Here is a 22,280-nt window from a genome sequence, read left to right as displayed (position 1 = left end):
CGCATTTTGTTTCTCAGGTGAACATGGCTTTGAGCAAGAGTGTGTTAAGTCTCAGCGTTTTGATGACGAGGGCTCCAGGATAGATTGGATGTTATAGCCTTTCAGGGCAGATGGAAATATTGAATTTACCTTCAGTAACATCTACACCAAAAAGGTACAGATAGAATAATAATAACCTGAACAATGTTCCCCTTTCAATCATAGTTATTAAACGCTTAGGGCCAGAAACTGCAAAACGTAAACGCTGCAACCCGAATCTAAGTTCTTTTAGTCTTAATGAGCTGCATGCTCTTCCGCCCCCGCCCCCGACCCGCTTCCCGGGGTCTCCGCGCTGAGGTCTCTGCGCAGTGGGCGGCTCGGCCAGCCAGCCGCCGGGCGCCGGCCACCAGGGGGCGCTGCGTCCCCCTCTCCCGGGAGCGGCCGAGCCAGCCCGGTGGGTGTTTCTCTCTCCCTCTCGCGCTCTCTCCTCCCGGCCTCACATCCGGGTCTGGAGCGCGGCTGCCGCTGTCAGTGTTAGTGCGGGCGCGTTGGGGCCGGGCCCGGGCGCTGTAAATGGCGGCGGAGGGAGGCGGAGCGGCGGCCACGTTCAGTCCAGAGCCCCCGAAACTTTAGACTCGAAGCCCCACAACTTTCTGGGAAGTGCTGCCGCTCCGGAGGCGTGGACGGAAGGGGAAGCCGAGGCGGGAAGTCTGGGGGAAGCGGCGGGGAGCCGGGGAGACTCGAACCCGCGGCGGGGGCGGGGGCGGAGTCCGCTAGTGCCTCGCGCCTCCGCGGCCCCCGCCTCCTTCCCCGCACCCTCCCCGCGGCCAGAGCTGAGCCCAGGGCTGCGCAGGGCCTCGCGAGCGGCGGTGCGCCGAGCCCAGCCGGGCCCCCTCTTCGCGACCGCCGGGCCCTGTGGCCCGGGCGCACCCGGCGCGCGTGAGGCCGGGGCTGGGGCTCCCGGCGGCTTCGGGGAGCGAGGAGGAGGCCGGGCCGCGCGGCCACGCGCAGCCCCCGCCGCCCCGCGGTCCTGGGGCCGGGCCCCGGGTGTTGCATGCGGGGCGGGGCGGCCGCGAGCCGGAGGCGAAGATGGAAGGCTTAACGCTGAGCGATGCGGAGCAGAAATACTATTCAGATCTCTTCTCCTACTGCGACATTGAGAGCACCAAGAAGGTGGTGGTCAACGGGCGGGTGCTGGAGCTGTTCCGGGCCGCGCAGCTGCCCAACGACGTGGTCCTCCAGGTAACGCCGCGTCCCGGGGCCGGCCGGCAGAAGGGCCGGCGGTGGGCTGGTGTCCCCGGGCTCCCCCGCTGTGGGCAGGGGCCGCAGGTGCCCGGGCGCCCGGGACTAGCGCCGCGGTCGAGGGGGAGGGGGTCTCTTAGAGGACGCGACTCCTGCGGTGGGGGTGGGGAGGGGGTCTGAGGAGCCCAAGCCTTGTATCCCTCGGCTGCCGCGGAGAATCTGTATTCTCCAACACTGGAAGAGCAACTTCATATGAAGGATCTTGGCTTGTTACTGGGGTTGAATCTTAGATCCTGGTATATACATAGTGCTTTGGATCCCCTGCAGAGTAGTAACGTTATCAGTATGGGCAAAATGTTTTTTTGTTCTTTTCTAGTTCTTGAATTAACCGAGAAGATGCGGTAAAGTGAGTTTTATAGATTTAGGAATCCAAAAGAAGCAGTTTTTTCTTTTTTTAAGGAAGTTAAATTCTTAGGGAGATTAAAAGATTTTGAACTTCCAGCCAGTAGTTTGCAAGCAGACGTGAAAAGAACTTGTAATTATCTGTAAAACGTGTGTGATGTAACCTGGACGGTTTTTCCGATGGGCATTCGATTACATTTGTGGAACTTGTGGATTTGGGTTGGGAGATAAGTATTGAGCGGCTGGAAGTCACACATACATATTTGCCTCCATCTGAAGCCCGGGAGGAGCAAGCAGAGTAAGTTTTAAGGCTTATCATATCTGCTTTAAATAAAAAAGGCTTCCTAGAAGTTATCTGATGTATGTGGTGACCATTAATGTTACTCTGTTTAATGATTCATAGCTGCTAGTGTCTAAACAGTTTATCAGGAATAGGTTTTAAGTTTTAATCTTTATATTGATCCAAGCCAGTTATCCAAATCTCCAAAACTTAAAGCCACATGCATAGGTGTATGTAGTGGACTGCGGAGCATTGGACCGGGAGTTTTGAGGGTTGGGTCCTTGACCCCACTCTGCTATTAACTAGCAGTGTGATATTGGGTCAGGCAGGCACTTTTCCTCTTCAGGCATAAGTAATGTTCATCTATAGAATGAAAGTCAAGTTTCTTCAAACAAAAATTCTGTGAAGTATTAAAATGTTCACACAAAGGCCTCTGTTTTAGAAGTTACCTGTGCGTAACTATGACTAAGTTGAATGAGTTCTATCTTTTGCATAATCTTGTATGTTTTATATTGCTTTTTTAAAACCTTGGAAGGAAAAGTTGAATGTTTTACGTACCAATGAACAACTAGGAATCCCAAATTCATGCTGCCAAACAGGGACAATTAGTAAATATTTTAGGCTTTGCCAGCCACTTATAGTCTCTGTTGCCTATTCTTAGCCTTTGTTTTTATAATCCTTTAAAAATGTGAAAAGCATTCTTAGCTCAGGGATATACAAAACAGGGCCTGTAGTTTGATGACCTGTGTTAAAAAGAATAGTAGTGGTAGTGTTGGCTGCTATACTCTCCTCACAGGGCTTTGCAATAGGATTTAAAGAAAGATGTGGTCAAAACATGGTCATTAATGTTACTGCTATTTATGTAGAAATAACAGAATATATCTTTTTTTTTTTTTTTTTCCCCAGACAGAGTCTCAGTCTGTTGCCTGGGCTAGAGTGCCGTGGCGTCAGCCTAGCTCACGGCAACCTCAAACTCCTGGGCTGAAGGGATCCTCCTGCCTCAGCCTCCCGAGTAGCTGGGACTACAGGCATGCGCCACCATGCCCGGCTAATTTTTTATATATATAGTTTTAGTTGTCCAGCTAATTTCTGTTTTTTTAGTAGAGACAGGGTCTTGCTCTTGGTCAGGCTGGTCTTGAACTCCTGAGCTCAAACTATCGGCCTGCCTTGGCCTCCCAGGGTGCTAGGATTACAGGTGTGAGCCACCGCGCCCAGCAGAATATATCTTCAAGTTAGTTAGGAACTGGAATTAAGGAGAAGCCTTCTGTGTTGTTTGGGTTATGTTTGGGGTTAGGGGGAGTTGAAATAAAACTGACTTTTTTTTTTTTTTTTTTTTTGAGACAGAGTCTTGCTCTGTTGCCCGGGGTAGAGTGCCGTGGTGTCAGCCTAGCTCACAGCAACCTCAAACTCCTGGGCTCAAGCGATCCTACTGCCTCAGCCTCCCAAGTAGCTGGGACTACAGGCATGCACCACCATGCCCGGCTAATTTTTCTATATATATAAAACTGACTTAATCTTCATAATGCTGCACCTACTTTAGGACTTTAAGTGTATTGTTTAGGACAAACAAATTAGCATTAATTAACCTTTACTTGAAATATGTTTAGTCCAGTCCAAGTTGTTTTCACGTTTTGCTCAATTTTATTAAGATTGAAAAATAAATTTCTGTTTTTTTCATATAAAAAGAGAGCTTAAATAGTTCAACTAAGTATTCAGGATTCGGTTACAAGTTGGAAGTTGTGGCAGGAATTCCCTGAAGTAGAACTCTTACGGTAATATACACTAAATAGCAGTCTGGATATCTGGGAGGCAATTTATTTAAAAATTGTCCTAAGACATAGAAATGTGAGACAAAAGGGGAATACAGGCTTAATTCCCTTAAGGGAGTTTGGGTTGTCTGAAAACACAGTGCTCCATTGCTTCCTACATGGGAAACATTTGGGGCAACTCACATGTAATACTGAGCTCTCTGTTTAGCACTGGGCTAAGCATTGCATGGCATCAATAGAGGAGTAAGAAGCTCTCAAGGATCTTGTAAGTTATTAGAACACTCATGTGTAACATAAAGTAGAATGTGAATGCCACAGGACAGGTACAAAGTATTATGTAAACACAAAGGTGTGATCGAGAAAGGCTTCTTGACTTAATTCAGATGGACTTTATTTGGGGTGGAGTGACAGGAGTGGGATGAAAAGGGCTTTCAGTCAGAGAAAAAACGTGACGGAAGGTAGAAGGTGGAGGAGCCTTTTCAAGGACTAGTAATCAGGTTTTGCTGATGCTAGCGTATGTTTTGGGGACAACAGAACATAAAGAGATGTTATGAAAGACTCTGAAGATAGGTAAAAGAGTTCATATTTCAATAGGCACTGAAAGTTTTTGACTTTGACTGATAGAGAGATTAGAGGCTAGGGAAGGAGGCTCTTGTAGTGGCCTGGATTGGTTGCTAGGTAATGGGCATCCAAACGAAGGTGACAGCAGTGGAATAGAAAAGGAGGGACTGGATGTATTTACTGAAGGACTGCTGGGTAGCCACTAGGTGAGGTGCTTTGCAGAATAATGTTTAAGGCCAGGTTATCAAGGCTGGGTGAAGAGCTTTGAAATTAATTGTGAAGGTAACAGGGAGTAGTAGATTTAAGAGAAATGACTCATATAGCAGTGCTTTAGGAGGTCTTAGTGCCACAGGAGTTAGAGGAAAAACTGGAGCCTTAACTTAGGGGCTGATTTTGTATGGCACACATAAAGTGGTGAGGAACTGGGCCAGTGGCAATCAAATGCGTGAATGAGGGAGACAATGGGGAGGGTGATTTTGCCCCCCAGGGGGCATTTGGCAATGTTTAGAGATGTTTTTGGTTGTCGTAACTTGGACGGAGGGAGCAGTTCTGTAAGCATCTAGTGGGTAGAGGCCAGAGATGCTGCTAAACATCCTACAATGCACAGGCCAGTCCCCACAAGAATTATCTGGCCTAAAATGTCAGTAGTGCTGAGATTGAGAAACCCTGACCTGGACTCTGGTGGTGGCAGTGGGACAGAAAACGAAATATATTATGGTAGAGATTATGAGAGTAAATTTGATAGGCCTGGGTTATCTGGCAATATTTGGGTGAGAGAAGAATGGGGCACGGATTATTCTGTACTGGATACCACTCACAATTAGAAAGGGGCAGGAATAGGGCCTCATTTTTTAAAGAGATAATGGTGAGTTTGATTTCAGGCATTTTGAGATGGCAATGTAAATCTTCAGTTGACAGTTGGAAATGAGTGGAGATCTGTCCACCCTGAATGCTGGTCCTTACAGTGAAGTTCAGGTAGTTGGAGTCTCTTCCTCTGTCTTCCTTACCTAAGTATCTTGGGGACAGGGGACAGACAGAGGGCAGGCACATTAACATCAGGGCCTTGATTGATAGAGTAGTTTTCAGCATTTGTTAATAAAAGTCATGAGAGGGCTGAGTCATTTGGGGGAATGAGTGTAGAGAACAAAGAACAGAGGGCTCAGAACTGGAGGAAGAAGCTAGCATTTATTGAGGGCCTATTATGTTCCTTTTACCAGGCAAATCATTTCCATGCAGTAACTCAGTTGATCCTTGCAACAACCCTGTGAAGTGGGTATTATTGTTGTTTATTAACTAGGAACTTGATGGGCAGAGAATTTAAATAACTTGATTGTGAATAGTATTTCCTTTACCATTATTCACCTCCCAGCTCTTTCTTACCTTTACTATTCACGTGGTTTGGAGCAAGGCGAGGAATAAAATTCAATCAGTCTGATTTTGATTTGCCCATAATTCTTAAGAAGAGCAATGATTTTAGATTATTTGATTTTGAGTTACATATGGACTTCCTCCTTTGCATAGTAAATAATTTAATGTATGGTGTCTTGAAACACAGTCACTTTAGAGAAAGAGGGAGATTCTTGTAGTTGGTAATCCTAGGCACATACAGACACAGTTTTATAATATGTTATCGCAACTGTCAAACGTTTTAAGGTATGCTCATTATACTTGCTTTGGAATAGCAGAGTAAAATATTTTCTGAGTTTAAGGGTTTATTTTTGAAGACAGAATGTCAATAGACAAGTGAAGGAGTTAACACTTTATAAAATTATGCCCCATGCCACATAGGAGCAGTACTGGCGGAGAAAAATCTGGCTCATAGGATTTAATCTTGAGGAATTTTGCTGTCTGCTGAGTAAGGAAATATTCTGTGTTGTGGCTTAAAAGTCAGCTTTTCCAGAAGTAATTTATTTTTAAAAGATTAGGAAAGGGATACTATTTACTACACTAATCAGTATATTTCCTTATCTTTCATTTAAAGCCTCTATTTTGGGAAATGTCTTAAAACTTCATACAGACTTTGAATGCATAATAGGTTGGTAAAAGGTTCTAGTACTAACTGTTCTTTCATTGACGTTTGGAAGCAATGTACCCTATTAATGACGCTGAAAATCTTTAGATCATTTGTGTTGAGCAATATCATGGTAGAATATTTGAATAACTGGCATAAATTTAATGGGAGAAAAACAACAACAATGAAACATAAGCCATTTTGTCTTTCTCTTGAAACTTGTTCAAGTCAATTACAAGATCTGTTCCTTAGTGATAGGTTTAAAAATTGGGAAACAGAGCCTCATTTATACATTGTTAGTTATAAACTTAATAAAAATAAATGCCAGGTTTATTATTCTGGAGTAGTGATTTTTTAAATTTGTAATTTCTGAGTCACTAAAATAATTATAATAAACTGCAAAAATAATCTTGCCTTAATCAGACACTGTCCTGTACACAAATAAGATACCATTTGTGAAAGAAGTCACAGTTAATGTCATTCGGTAGTGTCAAATTTACTTCTGAATTTCTGAGTTTCATATCATGCCAGTTTTAGGGTTTTTTTTTTTTTTTTTTTTAAATCAATAGCCCAGAGTTAGTGTTTTAGTATTTTGGGAATTGATGCTAAGCATTTGGTGGAGCTATGCAAGAGCATGAGAAGCTGGTATGAGGACCACTAAAGGTAGGAGGCAAATTCCAGTCCTGGCATTAGCTAGCTTTGTGACCTTGAACAAAATCACTGGATGTCTGGGGTTTTGTGATCAGATTGGATTTTCATGATTTTTGACTCATGAGAGTGTCATTGTTTAGGGGCGGCCCCTCTATCCAGTCATACCCCTAAGAAAGTGATCGACAGACTTATGATTAGTTGTTCCACTATTTTGACACTGGAATTGGTTTCTTTTACATTCTTTGAGGGACTTAAAGACTAAGCCTAGGATGCTGAAGTGACTATATGTTAATATATGAGAGGAAACTGATGAAAGGGTTATAAGTTATGGTGCTTAGTTCATCAAGGTATCTGGCCAGTACGAATTTGAAATGGGTGATAAGACTTGTCATTTCTGATGTTTCCCCTCATATATATTTCATTTTCTGTAGCATTTCCTGTGATGAATGCATTTTCATTTGTCTTTTTCCCCTGTACCTCTATGTAAGAAATTTGTCTGATGGAAGATAAACCATACATTTAATACCATATTTCACTGAGATTTGATAAATTACAGGACTTAGGCTTTTTAAAGTTAAAAATACTACATCTCTTTTCCATTTTGTTTCAAGAATTGACCATATGTTGAATTTGAAGTCTATCTTGTTAAATAATGAAACCAGAATTTATTAGAGCATGTATCTTTTGTTGTTGTTGTTAGTTTTATTCTTTTGGTTTCTTTTTTATTTATTTCAAAATATTAAGGGGGTACAAGTGTTTTTGTTACATGAATAGCTTTTAGAATGCTTGAGTCAGGGCCATTAGTGTGCTCATAACCCAAACAGTGTATATACCTTTTGGGTTGCTTATTCCTTTTAGATTCTGGTACACATTCTAGATATCTGCTTAGAAAACATAGTTACACAAAATTTTGCATGCAATTTGAGGTTTCCAGCCTTCTCCCAATCTAGTCAAGCTCGTACCATGGACCTCTACATTAAAACAGTTTTAAGGAAGAGCAAGCTGTCCTGGGAAATGCTGAACATACGTCTTTCTTAAATCGGTTTTATATACTTTCAACAAAGACTTCTTTGTGTTTATATTTGGAGTATATGTGCAGCCATGAAAAATTAAGACATCTTTCCTGCCTTCATGGATTATATAATAATTTGTGCTACTATTAAAAAGGAAGAGAACTGTGTACAATAACAGAGAATTGTTGGGTGAGGAGGCAGTGGGGACTGACTTAGGTATAAGGGAAGGCCCCTTAGAGGAAGCATGCACAAGGAACAAGGAAAGGGAGAATGAGGTGTTTCATACAGAAGGAACTGTGTGTAAAGGGCCTGAAGCTGTGAAGAGGTTGATGTGCTTAAGGAGATGAAAAGCTAGAGCATTATGGACAAGAGGGGAGAATGGCAGGGACCACATACTGCAAGGCCTTGTATACAGTAATAAGGATTTTGGATTTTATGGGAAAGTACTAAAAGTTTTTATTCAGGGGAGTAGCGTCATCTGAATTATATTTCTTTTCTCTTTTTAAAATTTTTTATAGATTTAGGGGCTACAATTGCAGTTTTGTTATATGGCTATGGTGTGTAGTTGGGAAGTGTTTGGCTTATAGTGTACCCATCACCTGAATAGTGTACATTGTACCCATTAAGTAATTTTTCATCCCTCACCCCTTTTCCACCATCTCACCCTTCCACGTCTCCAATGTCTGTTATTCCTCTCTATGACCGTGTGTGCACATTATTGAGCTCCCACTTAAAAATGAGAACATGCAGTATTTGACTTTTTGTTTCTGAGTTGTCTGAATTATATCTTTAAAGATTAATCTGACTACTATATAAACAAAGAGAATACTGGGGCAAGTAGAAGCAGATTGGCCAGCGATATGCAGTAGTCCAGACAGGCGACAGCAATGGCTTAGATTAGCAAAGTGGTAGTAGAATGGAGAGGAGTGGACACAGTGGAGATTTTTTTAGGTGGGAGAAGTAGAAAGGCATGGTAATAGATTGGATATGGAACATAAGGGAGAGGAAAGAACTCAGGGATGTTGCTGGAGATTGTCATTGTTGGATGGTTGGAAAAGGAGTGGGTTTTGGGGGGTTGTTTTGGGGGAGGGGTAATTTTGAATTCAGGAGTTCCCTTTTTGTCCATCTTAGTTCTCAGAAGCCTGTGAGATTGTCACATAGGCCTCCACCAGAGAGGATCTACACATTTGGAGGATCTACAGATCTTGAAGAATGCAGAGTTATTTGGTTTAAAGGTGTCAATTTCAAGATTGCCCATTTATTAGTGATACTTAAAGCAGCGAAAATGTATGAAATCATCGAAGAAAAGATTATAAAGGGGAAAGAAGGATTGGCTAGAAATGGAACCTTTAGGAATGCTGAATATTTCTAAATTAGGTAAACTGGAAGGAGGCTAAGAAGGACAGCCAGAATGGTTGGAGGGAAATCAGGAAATTTATAATGTACAGTATAGCACGTCATGGATGCCAAATAATGCAGGTATTTTAGGGACAGGATAGTCAACTGTATTGAGTTTGGCAGAGGTTGAGAAGGGGTGGACAGGAATGTGGCCATTGGATTTGACAACCTAGAGGTCATTGGTAACTCTGATGAGCCAGTTTCACGGACTGGTGGAGATGGATGCCAGATTTGAGTAGCTGAGGAACTAGAGATAGGGTAGATAGATAGCTTTTTAAAGAAGTTTGCCTGTGAAAGGGAATAGATAGAGGGTAACAGCTGGAAGTGTATGGGGATATAAAGGAAACCTTTTTTTGTTTTTTTGGGATTGTTTGTTTGTTTGAGTACAAGAAATACTGCAGAATGATTTTAGTTGTTAGGATTGGTAAGGGAAGTAAAAAAGAAGAGAAGTCCTTGAGAAAGCAAAAATGGTGAGGATGCTGACTGCACAGAGAGATCCTTTGATAGGAAGTGGATATTTCCTCAGTTTCAACAGGGGAGGAAAAAGAAGAACATGGGTACAGAGGCAAAGAGGAATAGAGATTTACTGGGAGAAAAGTTAGGATGTTCTGGCCTAATGGCTTTTATTTTTTTCTGCAAAATTAGGATTGACAAATGTGAATATAAAAGTAAGAAAAAAATATATTCACAATATCATCAGAAAGATGTGAAATACTTAGGAATAAATTTAACAAAAGAATTACCAAGATTTTTCTACTAACAACTATAAAACATTACTTAGAGAAAGGATTTAAATAGATAGAGACAGTCTATGTTTATAGATTTAAGGATTGAATGTTGTTAAGATGGCACTTCTTCTCATCTATTGTTGATCTGTAGATTTAACAAAATCCCAGTAGGCTTTTTTTAAGAAATTGTCAAGCTGATCCTAAAATTTATGAGGAAATACAAAGGACCCAGAATAGTCAAAAACAATTTTGAAAAAAGAACAAAATAGGAGACTTGCCGTACCCATTTTTAAAACTTACTTTAATGAAAATGGTGCAGTTGGCATAAAGGTAAGGCTGTAGATCAGTGGAACAGAATTGAGAACCCAGAAATAACTCCTTACATTTGTGTCAACTGGTTTTTGAAAAAGTGCCACAACAGTTCAATGGAGAAAGGGTAGTCTTTTCAACCAATGGTGCTGGGACAATTGAATATCCATATGTTTAAAAAAAGGAATTTAAGGCCAGACACAGTAGTTCATGCGTGTAATCCTACCACTCTGGGAGGCCAAGGTGGGAGGATTGCTTGAGCTCAGGAGTTTAAGACCAGCCTGAGCAAGAACGAGACCCCATCTCTACCAAAAATAGAAAAATTAACTGGGTGTGGTGGTGGTGCCTGTAGTCCCTGCTACTTGGGAGGCTGAGGTAGGAGGATTGCTTGAGCCCAGGAATTTGAGGTTGCAGTGAGCTATGATGACACCACTGCACTCTACCCAGGGTGACAGAGCAAGACTCTGTCTCTGCAACCTCTGTAGTATGGAGATACCTCAAAGAGCTACAAGTAGAACTGCCATTTGATCCAGCAATCCCATTACTGGGCATCCACCCAAAGGAACAAAAGACATTCTATAAAAAAAACATCTGCACTAGAATGTTTATGGCAGCACAGTTCACAATTGCAAAGATGTGGAAACAACCGAAGTGCCCATCAATACATGAGTGGCTTAATAAACTGTGGTATATGTATACCATGGAGTTCTACTCAGCCATAAAAAGCAGTGGTGATCTAGCACGTCTTGTACTATCCTGGATAGAGTTGGAGCCCACTCTAAGTGAAGTATCAGAAGGATGGAAAAACAAGCACCACATGTACTCACCATCAAATTGGTATTAACTGACTTAACTGACCAACACTTATGTGCACATATAGTAGTAACATTCATCGGGTGTCGGGCAGGTGGCGGGGGAATGGAGTGGATGGGTATATTCATACCTAATGGGTGCAGTGCGCACTGTCCGGGGGATGGACACGCTTGAAGCTCTGACTTGGGTGGGGCAAAGGCAATATATGTAACCTAAACATTTGTACACCCAGAAAATGCTGAAATTAAAAAAAAAAAAAAAAAAAAACTGTTTCCAAAAAAAAACCTTAATCATATTGTTGGATAGACTTCACATCATACACAAAAATTATCTCAAAATAGATCATAGCCTTAATTGTGAAACCTAAAGCTATACAACTTCTAGATGATGACATGGGAGAAAATCTTTGTGACCTTGCATTAGGCTGAGTTCTTTAAAAACTTGCACTTCAAAAGATACTTAAGAAAGTATAAAAAGGTGAGCCACGGACTTGGGAAAAATATTTTTGTATTACAAACATAATAGTGGTCCTTATTCTAGAATAATCTATAATATATAAAAAAAATCTTACAACTCGATTATAAAGGGAAAACAATTAAAAATGGACAAAAGACTAATAGATATTTCACCAAAAAAAGGTAATATGAATGGTCAGTAAGCATATGAAAGGACTTTCAACATAAGTAGTCATTATGGAAATGCAAATCACTATAGTATTGTCACACACTCACTAGAATGGCTATTATTAAAAAGACTGACAGTACCTCATATTGGTATTGTGGAGAAACCAGAATGCTTACACGCTTCTTTTGGGAATGTGAATGGCATAGCCACTTTGGAAAAATTTGTCCATCTCTTAAAAAGTTAAGCATATACATTTACTATAGGAACCAGTAGTTCCACTCTTAGGAATCTGTCCAAGAGAAATGAAAATACATGTACAAAGAATTGTATGTAAATTGTTAGCAGCATTGTTCACAACAGTCAAAAACTGGAAAACAATCCCAATGGTGATTGAATAGATAAAATATTTGTATATCCATAGAATGAAATACTATTCTACAATAAAAAGGAACAGATTACTGATACATGCTACAACAAAGGAATGTCAAAAACATACTAAGTGACAGAAGCCATATACAAAAGCATACATATTGTGTGGTTGCATGTATATGAAATGTCTAGAAAAAGCAAATATACACCGATAGCAGATCAGTGGTTGCCTGAGACCAGGGCAGGAGAAACAATCAGGAGGAAAATATTTGGGGTGACAGAAAAGCTCTAAAATTACATTGTGGTGATAGTGCACAACTTTATAAATTTTCTTAAAACTCAATGAATTGTACACTTAACCATGGTTGAATTTATAAATTATAAACTATAAATTTATAAATTAAAGCTGTAAATGAAGAAAAATTATGAAGTAGTCATCTTGAATATAAAAGTTGAGTATGGTGGAGAATGAAGGATTCTGTACTGCTTATATAATATAATTTTAATTATAAAACCTCAACATAACAAGGTAGTCTGCCATTTGGTATGAGACTTATGTTTTGAAAGGTGATACACTGATAGATTTTGTGTGTGGAGGAAATTGCCATATGACGATTCATTACAACCTCAATATATTTACGTGAAAGACCAGTATTGAAACAATTCTGGCTAACATTTATTCACTGCTTTCTGTGTGCCAGGGACTGCTCTGCATGTATTAACTTATTTTATAAGTTACTCGTTAGAAGGGGCTGAAAATAATGTGATTTAGAATGAATTGAGATGGTTTTCCATTCATTGACTGGGTGGTATATATAGTTATCTAGTTATATAGTTATCTCAGAGATCTTAATTTATGGGAAATTACAGAAACGTAATACCTCAAAAATAATGTGAGCCTGAAATAGTTGTGCCTGACAAGTAATAATTTTAATGAAATAATAGTTGCAATCTGTAGGACTACTTTGGGTTGCTTTCTTCCACTGGAATTATCCTTGTCACTATCATGAATCTTTTTGTGGGCTAAAGCCTCTAATGTGACTTAGAGGGATTGATTTGGTGTCTTTGTATTTCTAAATTGCTGTATTCAATCTGAGTTGGCATAAACAGCTAAATCTTGAGCCCAGTGCTCCTTTGGCAAAAAAAAATAGTTGTAAAAAGTGCTGATCTAAGAGTGATTATTGTTTCTTTTTGCCTGTGGGTTATGTAAAATGGTATATGTGGAAATAGAAATATCTATATCCTTGAAAAAGGAGATTATTGTCTAGAAACTAAGAATGTTATTGGTTTTTCTTGGTGTGTCATTTGTGACTAGAAGTATCAGAGGTTTGACTATTTCAATTAGAGAGGATTTATTTTTACTGTATATTAGTAGTTGATGTAGAAGAATTCATATTTTTTCTGAAGCACTTAATTGTATTCCATAGAAAAGTAATTACAACACCCTAGTAATTTTCTGTCAACAAGTATTAAGGTTAGTCAAAATAGCATAGATTTGGGAATGTGACAGTTCCAGATTTGAATCTCCACTTGGTGCTTATTAACTTCCTACCCTGAGCTAGTAACTTAATGTCTCTTGAGATTCCATTTCCTCATTTACTGTAGACTGAGGATAATACCAATTCCAAAAGTTTGTTAATACAAAACTGAAGTAACATGTAACATCTAGCATAGTGTCTGGTTCTTAGAAGATGATCCCTTAAGTTCACTCACTCAAGCTGTGCCCCATATGAGAAAACTCATAATTTGTACGGTCTTGGCTTTAACAGAAAAAGTTATCTGTTGTTCTTCAAACCTAGCATTATACCTTTTGTTGTTTTTATAGTGTGTACTGAATAATGCTGTCCCCAACTCTTTGATCCTGTCAGTAATGCCTTTTGATTTGCCGTTTTACTGTGTAATTAATTTGAGGGTTTGCACTCCTGAAGTGATGTTTACCACTAAAAGACTCAAGTAAAGGGTGATTCTGAGGTTTTGGGCCTGCAGAATGGTGATGCTATTAACAAATAAAAAAGCAAGGGGGAGCTAGTTTTGTGGGGAAGACACTATGTTGAATTTTGAATGTGCTGAGTACGATGCCATGTTCACTCCATCTGGGCAGCAAGGTTTGTGGGCATCTGAAAGCTTGAGAGTAGCAAGCAGCTGGGTAGCTTTCGAGGCTTGTGCAGACTCATGGTGGTTCCTGAATGAAGCTATTCACTAAAAATGAGGGACACAAACTTGACTTCATTATATTTGGAAGGTCCTTTCAGAGTTAATGGTAAATTATATTTTTTCAGAGGGGTTAAGGTTTGTATTCTCACTTAAGACCTCAGAATTTTTCTGAAACTTTCTTGAGACTGTTAGGAAGGCAAGGTAGATGTGGAATATAATGTCTCTTTACGTGATATTAGTCCAGCTTCCAGAGTTGAGCCTTGAATGTTTAACCTTAAGTGTTAAACTCAAAAAGCATTTGTACATTTATTTAATGTAAGAGGTTTTAGCTGTTTGTAAGCAACCCCTTAACCCCTGGACACACAGTGATTGCATTTAGCTGAGAAGTGAGCCTTGCAGCTAGAAGAGTCTAACCTGTCTCTTGACATCATTGCGGTTTTGTGGCTATCATTTAACACAGGGTCTCAATCCTCATAATAAGTCCACCAGCTACTGTTTAGTTAATATGAAAATGTATGCTCCTATCATACTTAAGAATTGGTAGATTCTTAAAGGTTTGCAGGCAGATTACTTCAGAGTTAGTTATCCTGTAGCATTGCTGTCCCATTTCTTCAGGGGATACTTCTATTGAATTCCTGTTCTCCATATATTCAGAATATTTTTTCCATGTAATATCCCATAGTCACATCATTCATGAATTCAGCAAGTGCCATTGAACACTACTGTGCCACAGAGTATGCACCTAGGGCACTGGGTATATAGAGGTGAGTGAAGGAGACATGGTTCCTGTCCTGGAAAACCTAATTTTCTCTTCTAAGCTCTTGAGACTCTAGCAGGGGCCACTTTGCCTGTCTGGTTCACGACTACATATCTGGCACACTGTCAGGACTGAATATTTGTTGAATGAGTGAACATGATGTATCCTTTTTTCCCTCAAAGTATGTTTGCATATCACTAACCCTAGTGCATATTGCCAACCAGTCCAAACGATGGTAATAATTAATGCTGATGTAGTGCCTGCTGTATGCCAGACATCATTCATATCCCTTTATATATGTTTATTTATTTCATGCTCAATGATGTGAAGCGGGTGGGTACAGTTTATTGTCCCTATTTTTAAAATGACACAAATAAGATAAGTAACTTCTCCAAGATCACACAGCTAGTAAGTGTTAGAGCTGGGATTTAAGTAGTCCTATTCTTAACCACTACACTCTATGTATATTTCATGGATGTATAAGAGTCAAAGTCAGATTACTTCCTGACAAGTTTGTATATTACTCCTTCAAAAATGTTCTCTGATTCAGACTTTTGACCAATTCACTCTAGTTTTTTTTTTTTTTTTAATATTCCTTATATTGTTGCTGAGATTTTATTGAACTATATTCTTTCTTGGGATCCAGAGGAAATCCTTTCAGTGATGAATTCTTCTCTATATTTACAAACTGGCTCATATTTTATAGTCCTTTGGTTTCTGTCATAATTTTTATCCCAGTCATATTTATCTAAATAATCTGATTCACTAAGGAATATCTCTAGAATATTGTATTATCTCTGTTGGAATTAGGTCTTTGAAATAATTTTTAAAATTTTCATGTAAAATACCACATTTTTTTTTTTAGTTTGACATCCTACTTCTTAAACTTTTCCCTGATCATCCCAATCAGATAATCCCTCTTTACCAGATAATCCCTCCTTCTGTAATCTTCCAACACTGATCTATATGTTTGCACTTGGGTACAACTTGTACTTTAAATGTACTCTTCATATGTATCTGTTTTCCTTGATAGGTGGCAAACAACTTGAGGGCAAGTTTGTTTATTTCACTCATATCACTTTGTTCATGATAGGCACCCAAAATGTATTAGACTGGTTCATTGGTACTTTAGGACTTCATTCCTCATTAGTACATTGATGGGTACCAGCCTGTCTTCTTCATTTTATCATACGACTTGTAAAATTCCATGACAATTAATTAGCCTTTTTGAACAACATGGAACTTCTGAGACCAGATTGTATAGTGCTTTCAATTAGATTGTGAGTATTCTAGTTAATGCTTTTGAAGTTGTTCAAGTAACACTAGTCAGATATGGTGAGCATGCATACTCATCACTTTAAGGAATTGTTACCTGAAGACTGTTCTCTTAATATATATATATATACATATTTTAAATGAGACAGGCTCTCACTGTGTTGCCCAGGGTGGTCTTGTACTCCTTGGGCTCAAACTGTCTTCCCACCTCAGCCTCTCAAGTAGCTGGGACTACAGGTGCGTGCAGTGCACCACTGCACCTGGCTCTGTTCTCTTAAAATCTTTTTTTTTTTAAATATCATAATTCACTTTTAGTAGTAAACTCACACAAGTTCTCTGTCCTTCAGAGGCATAATTTTCAATTGTTGAACTTGACAGCGAGCAAGTAGTGGTAGACAAGCATGTAATCTAAAAGAAACAGGCTAATGGAGTTTCTCATTTATTTTTGTTAACTCTTTTGAAGGGGAAGTATAGCATTCTTATAAAACGAATGACATAAAGAGAGTATATCAAATCTGAAGTCATGCCTACCCAGCCTTAAAACCTTCTACCTACTCACCCCCGCATCTCACAGACTTGTTTTTGATTATTCTCCTAATAAAGACTTTATGTTCCAACCCAGCAAATCTGTTTTCTGTTTTTCCACACAGCTTACTTATTCTTTATGTCTCTTTTCATCACATTACTTTCCTCATTTACAATACCCTCTCCCCACTTCCATGTTTATTTCCCTCCCTTTTTCAAAACATGACTTGACTTTGTAGGCTTTGAAATTAATTTAAACCTCACTTTCACTCTGAGACTTTGATTTGCTTCCTACCCATCCTTTTGGTGTATGTGTTTTGCACTGTATTGGTTTTTGTTCATTTATGCTATTGGTTAGCTTATTTATGCCATTGCTTAGCTGCTTCTCCAGTACATGTCTAAATCCCAACAATATTGTAAGCAAATTCTGAATAAAATTCAGATTTCTTTCAGTGAGAACACATCTCTATAGAAAAAAAATCCAGATTTCTTTTCTTTCATGACTTCATGATGTCTAGAGCAGCAAAAGCATATAGTAGATGTTTAGAAAACATAGGCAACTTTTTAGAGCAAACTTTTTCCTAGCTCTGCTGTTGGTGTGCATTCATAGACGTGATTGGGATGATGAGTTACAGCAATTCTGGGCTCATCATCCAGGGAAGTAAAAAGTGGGGGTGGTGACGCTTGCAGCCTTGAATGTTGTATTGCCTAGCACTGTGGGTACTCTTTCCCCACCCCAATCAACATTCTGAGCATGAGAAGAGAAGGAGGCAGCAAGAACAGGAACAAATAGCACAGAATTCTCTGTGCTCTGACTTTGCTGCTTTGCTGACGGACATTGCCAGTTTCCCCTTCCTCCCTTTCAGAATCTCCCCCCGCCCCTTTTATAGCAAAGTGATTATAAGAAGTTTTTTTTAAAAAAAAAAAACTAGGATTTATTGACGACTAAAAAAATAAATTATGGATACTTGTCACTGTAGTATATACTTTCTTTCATAAAATGTAATGAAACACAACTTTTGTAGAGTTCCAGTGTGCCTGGCTGCAAGTGGAGGACCGCAATCTAGAGATGAGGGTGATAGATTGGGTAATGTCACACTCGTAGGGTTTCGCAGTTATAGCACATTCCCTGGCACGCCATTGAGACTTGCCACATAAGGCTTACAAGGTTATACTACTTGTCATGGTCAGGGTTAAGTCTCATAGGAATAGTAGAAACTGCAGATTTAAACCTTTGAAATCTAAGAGTCTACTGTATTCTCCGCTTGCCTTCAGAAAGCTAATGAGGAAGGGAAGAAGGGAGTTTATGGTTAGGTTTTCTATTTACTACCCACGGTTTTGGGCCCTTAGAGATAGAAATCTTTTACTTCCCTAATCACATTTCCCTGTAAGACTTGATTCTGGAGTACATCCAAACTTAGTGTTTCTCATTTGTGCCTAACAAATGGCAAAAATGGAATTGTCATAGTTACTAAATTGTATTATGTCGTGGTTATTTTCTACATAGTGTTCCTTTTTGCCTCTGGTATTATTCATTTGACCCTCCACACCCATCTAGCTGTCTTCCTATTTTTCTTCTTCCTTTTACTGCCAAATAACAGATAATCCAGATTTCTTCTCCACTTCCTTATACCCTGCCTATTCTCCTTCAGCACTAATAATCCTTTAATTCCTTGCTTTTCAAATATAATTTTAAAGTTCACTTTAATCCTACTCACCAAATCCAGGGACCTTTTCTTAGATCTTAGTCTGTTTTACCACCTCTCCTGCAATTACTGAATTACTTCTTGGTGGATGTTATCTCTTTTTGCTCATCATGAGGCTATAGTATTTGGTCTTTAGCTTCCCAATTGTTTTCCTACTCTTTCTCTTGTTTCTAGTCAGCTTTGACTCCTTTCCTTATATACAGCCTACAAAGTCCTTCAGATTCTCTGTCTTTGAAAGGTCTTGGCTAATCATTCTTTTCTGTTCTTGGCATTACTCTTTAATCCTAGCTCTGATCACTTCATTGCTAAATTACTGCAGTGGCGTCCTAACTCTTAACGAGCTTTTCTGTAATTGCTAAAGAACAGATAAGTGAATTAAAAGTTACATGATACTCTTCAGAATTGTTCAGTGAAAATTAGCCTGGTAGTTAGAGCCCTCACCATCTAGCTCCATTTTACCACCTAGCCACCACTACAATCCTTGTTTTGACCTATTGGCACCCCCTAATTGGATTGCCCATCCTGTTTTGATTTACCAATAACCTATTCATTCTTTAAGGTCCAGATTAGGCTCCTTTAAAAAAATTTTTTTCCAACCCACGGTAATCTCTCTCTAATTCTTATAGTTGCAAGTTACTAATTATATAGCACCTACTATGGGCCAGGCACTAAGCTACTTGACATATGTTTAACTTTAAATTTAGAGGTAGGTATTATTTCCATTATTTCAGCTGAGAAACCTGGAGCTCCAGAGAGGCTACCTGCTCAACATGAGTTGCAATTCAGATCCAGCTGCATCTGATGCCAAAACTTGTGCTGAGTACATGAACCATTTTGATGCTTAAAATTGTAGCCTTGTATCATGGCCTATCTTTTTAGGTTGTGTTATTTGCAACTAGATAAAGTTTTTTGAGAACAAGGGTCGTGGTCAGAACTTCGTTTTTTGAACGTTGCATTTGAGTACTTTAGAAGAGAACATTTTGATGAGGTATTCCTAAGTGCTGCTAAGTGTAATAACCAATCTGCCACTCTTACGTTAGAGCATTCTCTACAGTGTTGAAAATACAGGAAAGACTGCAGAAATGGCTGCATACTTGAATCAAGGTAGCAGTAGAGTGGCCTTCTGTTTTGTTTCCCGGAGTGTGGGATGTGTAACCAGCAAGATGCTAAAGCGCATAATGAGAAAGCTATTTCCTTTTTAATTGTTTTTCAAATCTGATTATTTAAGGAGAAAGTTTCAGCTTAGTGCTAGTAGGTTTTCAATATCGCTCACTGTTTACTCTCTTCTTTTAATAAAAGATAGGTCGGCCTTAATATGGCTGTAAGCACATTTAGCAGACAGTAATATTTGGCTAAAATTGAATAACAATTTTGTTTTCATTTAATTTATTATTTTTATCTCTATTTATTTCAAGTGATACTTATTTTCCATTTATATCATGATATGAAGTTCCTTGTAAAATAAGTTTTTTACTTTTTAAAAAAATGTCTGATTTAAAGAAGAAATATTAAGTACGTAATAGTGTAAGTGGTCCATACACATTGCAGAATTTGTGAAGGTGGTAGGCAGGTGTCTGAAGTTTGGGAAACACTGGTATGGTGAAAAAAGCCAGGCTTTGGAGTTACTGCTGCTTATTTCTAGTCTATGACCTTGGGCAAGAACTTTCTGTCAGCCCATAATGAAAATAACAGGACCTATTTTTTATAGTCATTTTGAGGATTGTCTTAAAGAAGTACTGATACACCACTCAATAAGGAAGGCACTAACTCAGAAGGAAGGCACTAGTAAACCCCAATGGATTTAGGGACCTGATGTTGAATCGTCATGAACTTTTGTGTGTGCTATAGTACTTTCTAATTGAGTAAAATGTGAATTTAACTCCTTGTATCATCATCATAACACTTATAAATACATATCTATGTAATTTTTTCAAGGAGTCACATATCTAATCTATGTCTGGAACTTCAACAGAAATATATTTTTAAAGATTATATGTTGTCTTAGTCTGTTTTGTGTTGTTATAACAAAATACCATGGACTGGGTAATTTATAATTAAAACAAATTTATTTCTTAAAGTTCTGGAGGTCCAGGTGTGGTGGCTCACACCTGTAATCCTAGCACTCTGGGATGGCCTCAGCAGGAGGATCACTTGAGGTCAGGAGTTGGAGACCAGCCTGAGCAAGAGCAAGTCCCTGTCTCTACTAAAAATGAAAAAAATTAGCCGGTGTGATGGTGCACACCTGTAGTCCTAGCTATTCGAGAGGCTGAGGCGGGAGGATCACTTGAGCCCAGGAGTTTGAAGTTGCTGTGAGCTAGGCTGATGCCATGGCACTCACTCTAGCCCGGGCAACAAACCAAGACTGTCTCCAAAAAAAATATAAAAAAACAAGTTCTGGAGGCTGGGAAATCGGTCAAGGGGATGGTATCTGGCAAGGGCCTTCTTGCTGTGTCATCCCATGATGGACAGCAAAAGAATCATATGAGAACAAGCAAGAGAGCACACTCATGCGTGTGTGAGGGAGGTCCAAACTCCCTTTTATAATTAACCCACTCCCTTGATAATGACATTAATCCATTCATAAAGGCAAAACCCTCACCTCTTATAGGTACCAGCTCTCAACACTGTTGCATTGGTTTTTAGGAGGAAACTTGAGATATATGGCACCTGTATTCATACTCACATAGGAAGCACCTATCCAAATATGGTTCTAAGACTCTTGTTTTATAATATAATAGAATTCTGTTATAATGTAGCTTATTATTAATATACCACTGGGAAGATATGATCCCTTATAAAATAACATAGTGATTAAGAGAATGGGTTTCAGTTTAAATTCTGTTACTTGCTATGTGTCCTTGAGCAAGTGACCAAAGAGTCAGTTTTCCCCTCTGTAAAACAGTACGTACCTCATAGGGTTGTTAGGATGACTAGATTAGTTAATATGTTTCTGAGTTTGGAGCAGTACCTGACACATTGTATACACATAATTAACGGTAGTCATTATCATAATATTTTGTCATCATCCTCACCATGTTGTAAACCATAGCACAGGTTAGTGCATTAGCCTAACAGTGGAATAAATGGGTTTCCCTTTATCATAAGTAAAGATGTTTCCCTGGCCCATGTTTGCTTCTGCTTGACATCCTGGTAACGAAATTATATCATAGGTATGTAACTCTCTTTAAGCCTGGTTCTACTCACTGACTGCAGACACTTCAGGGCTCTATTCCATTCTTTGCATTTTTGAAAAATTGTGGGCTCCTGGGTCTCCCACTGGAGGAGCAGTAGTGGCAACATAGTGCAATAGGTAAGAACACACTCTGGAATCTTTACCTTCACCACTTACTGTGACCATGAATGGATTGCTTAACCTGTCTGTGCTTCAGTTTTCTCAGCTGTAAAACAGGGACAGAAATCTCTGTCCTTCTGGGCTGCTAAGAAGATTAAATGAGCTATAAAGTGCTTAGAATGATGCCTGGCCCATTGTGTTTAAATATTTTATTATAAACTTTTATTACTATTATTTTTAAATTTTGATTAACTAGGAGTTGCTGTGTGGCTCTGGAATAGTCAGGCTTCCATGTAAGGAAACAAAGAGGTTTGATTATTAGTAACTGGTTCCTAAAAATATTATTCCTTAATCAAAACATTAATATTTTATATGGTATATTGTAAGGGAATAGGTTGCAAGTATTGGCTTTTGTGTTACCT

The 22,280-nt window shown here is 39.3% G+C and overlaps 1 protein-coding gene across 5 annotated transcripts in view; it reads left to right on the top strand.

Annotated features, from left to right (window-relative positions):
* Positions 1–866: 866 nt before the first annotated feature.
* Positions 867–22,280, top strand: part of REPS1 (RALBP1 associated Eps domain containing 1) — a 75,115-nt gene continuing 53,701 nt past the window's right edge. For 4 of the 5 annotated variants that reach the window (XM_069489170.1, XM_069489169.1, XM_069489168.1 and 1 more), the window contains exon 1: positions 868–1,221. In XM_069489170.1, coding sequence (XP_069345271.1) covers positions 1,069–1,221 — 153 coding nt within the window. In that variant the 5' untranslated portion in view covers positions 868–1,068. Of the gene's footprint in view, positions 1,222–22,280 lie in introns of all 5 variants that reach the window. The other variant, XM_069489171.1, reaches the window with a different exon arrangement.

This window comes from Eulemur rufifrons, chromosome 15, assembly GCF_041146395.1.
Source record: "Eulemur rufifrons isolate Redbay chromosome 15, OSU_ERuf_1, whole genome shotgun sequence".
Taxonomy (NCBI): Eukaryota; Metazoa; Chordata; class Mammalia; order Primates; family Lemuridae; genus Eulemur; species Eulemur rufifrons.
The sequence above is the reverse complement of the archived record's forward strand: the minus strand, read 5'-3'. Positions and strand labels throughout refer to the sequence as shown.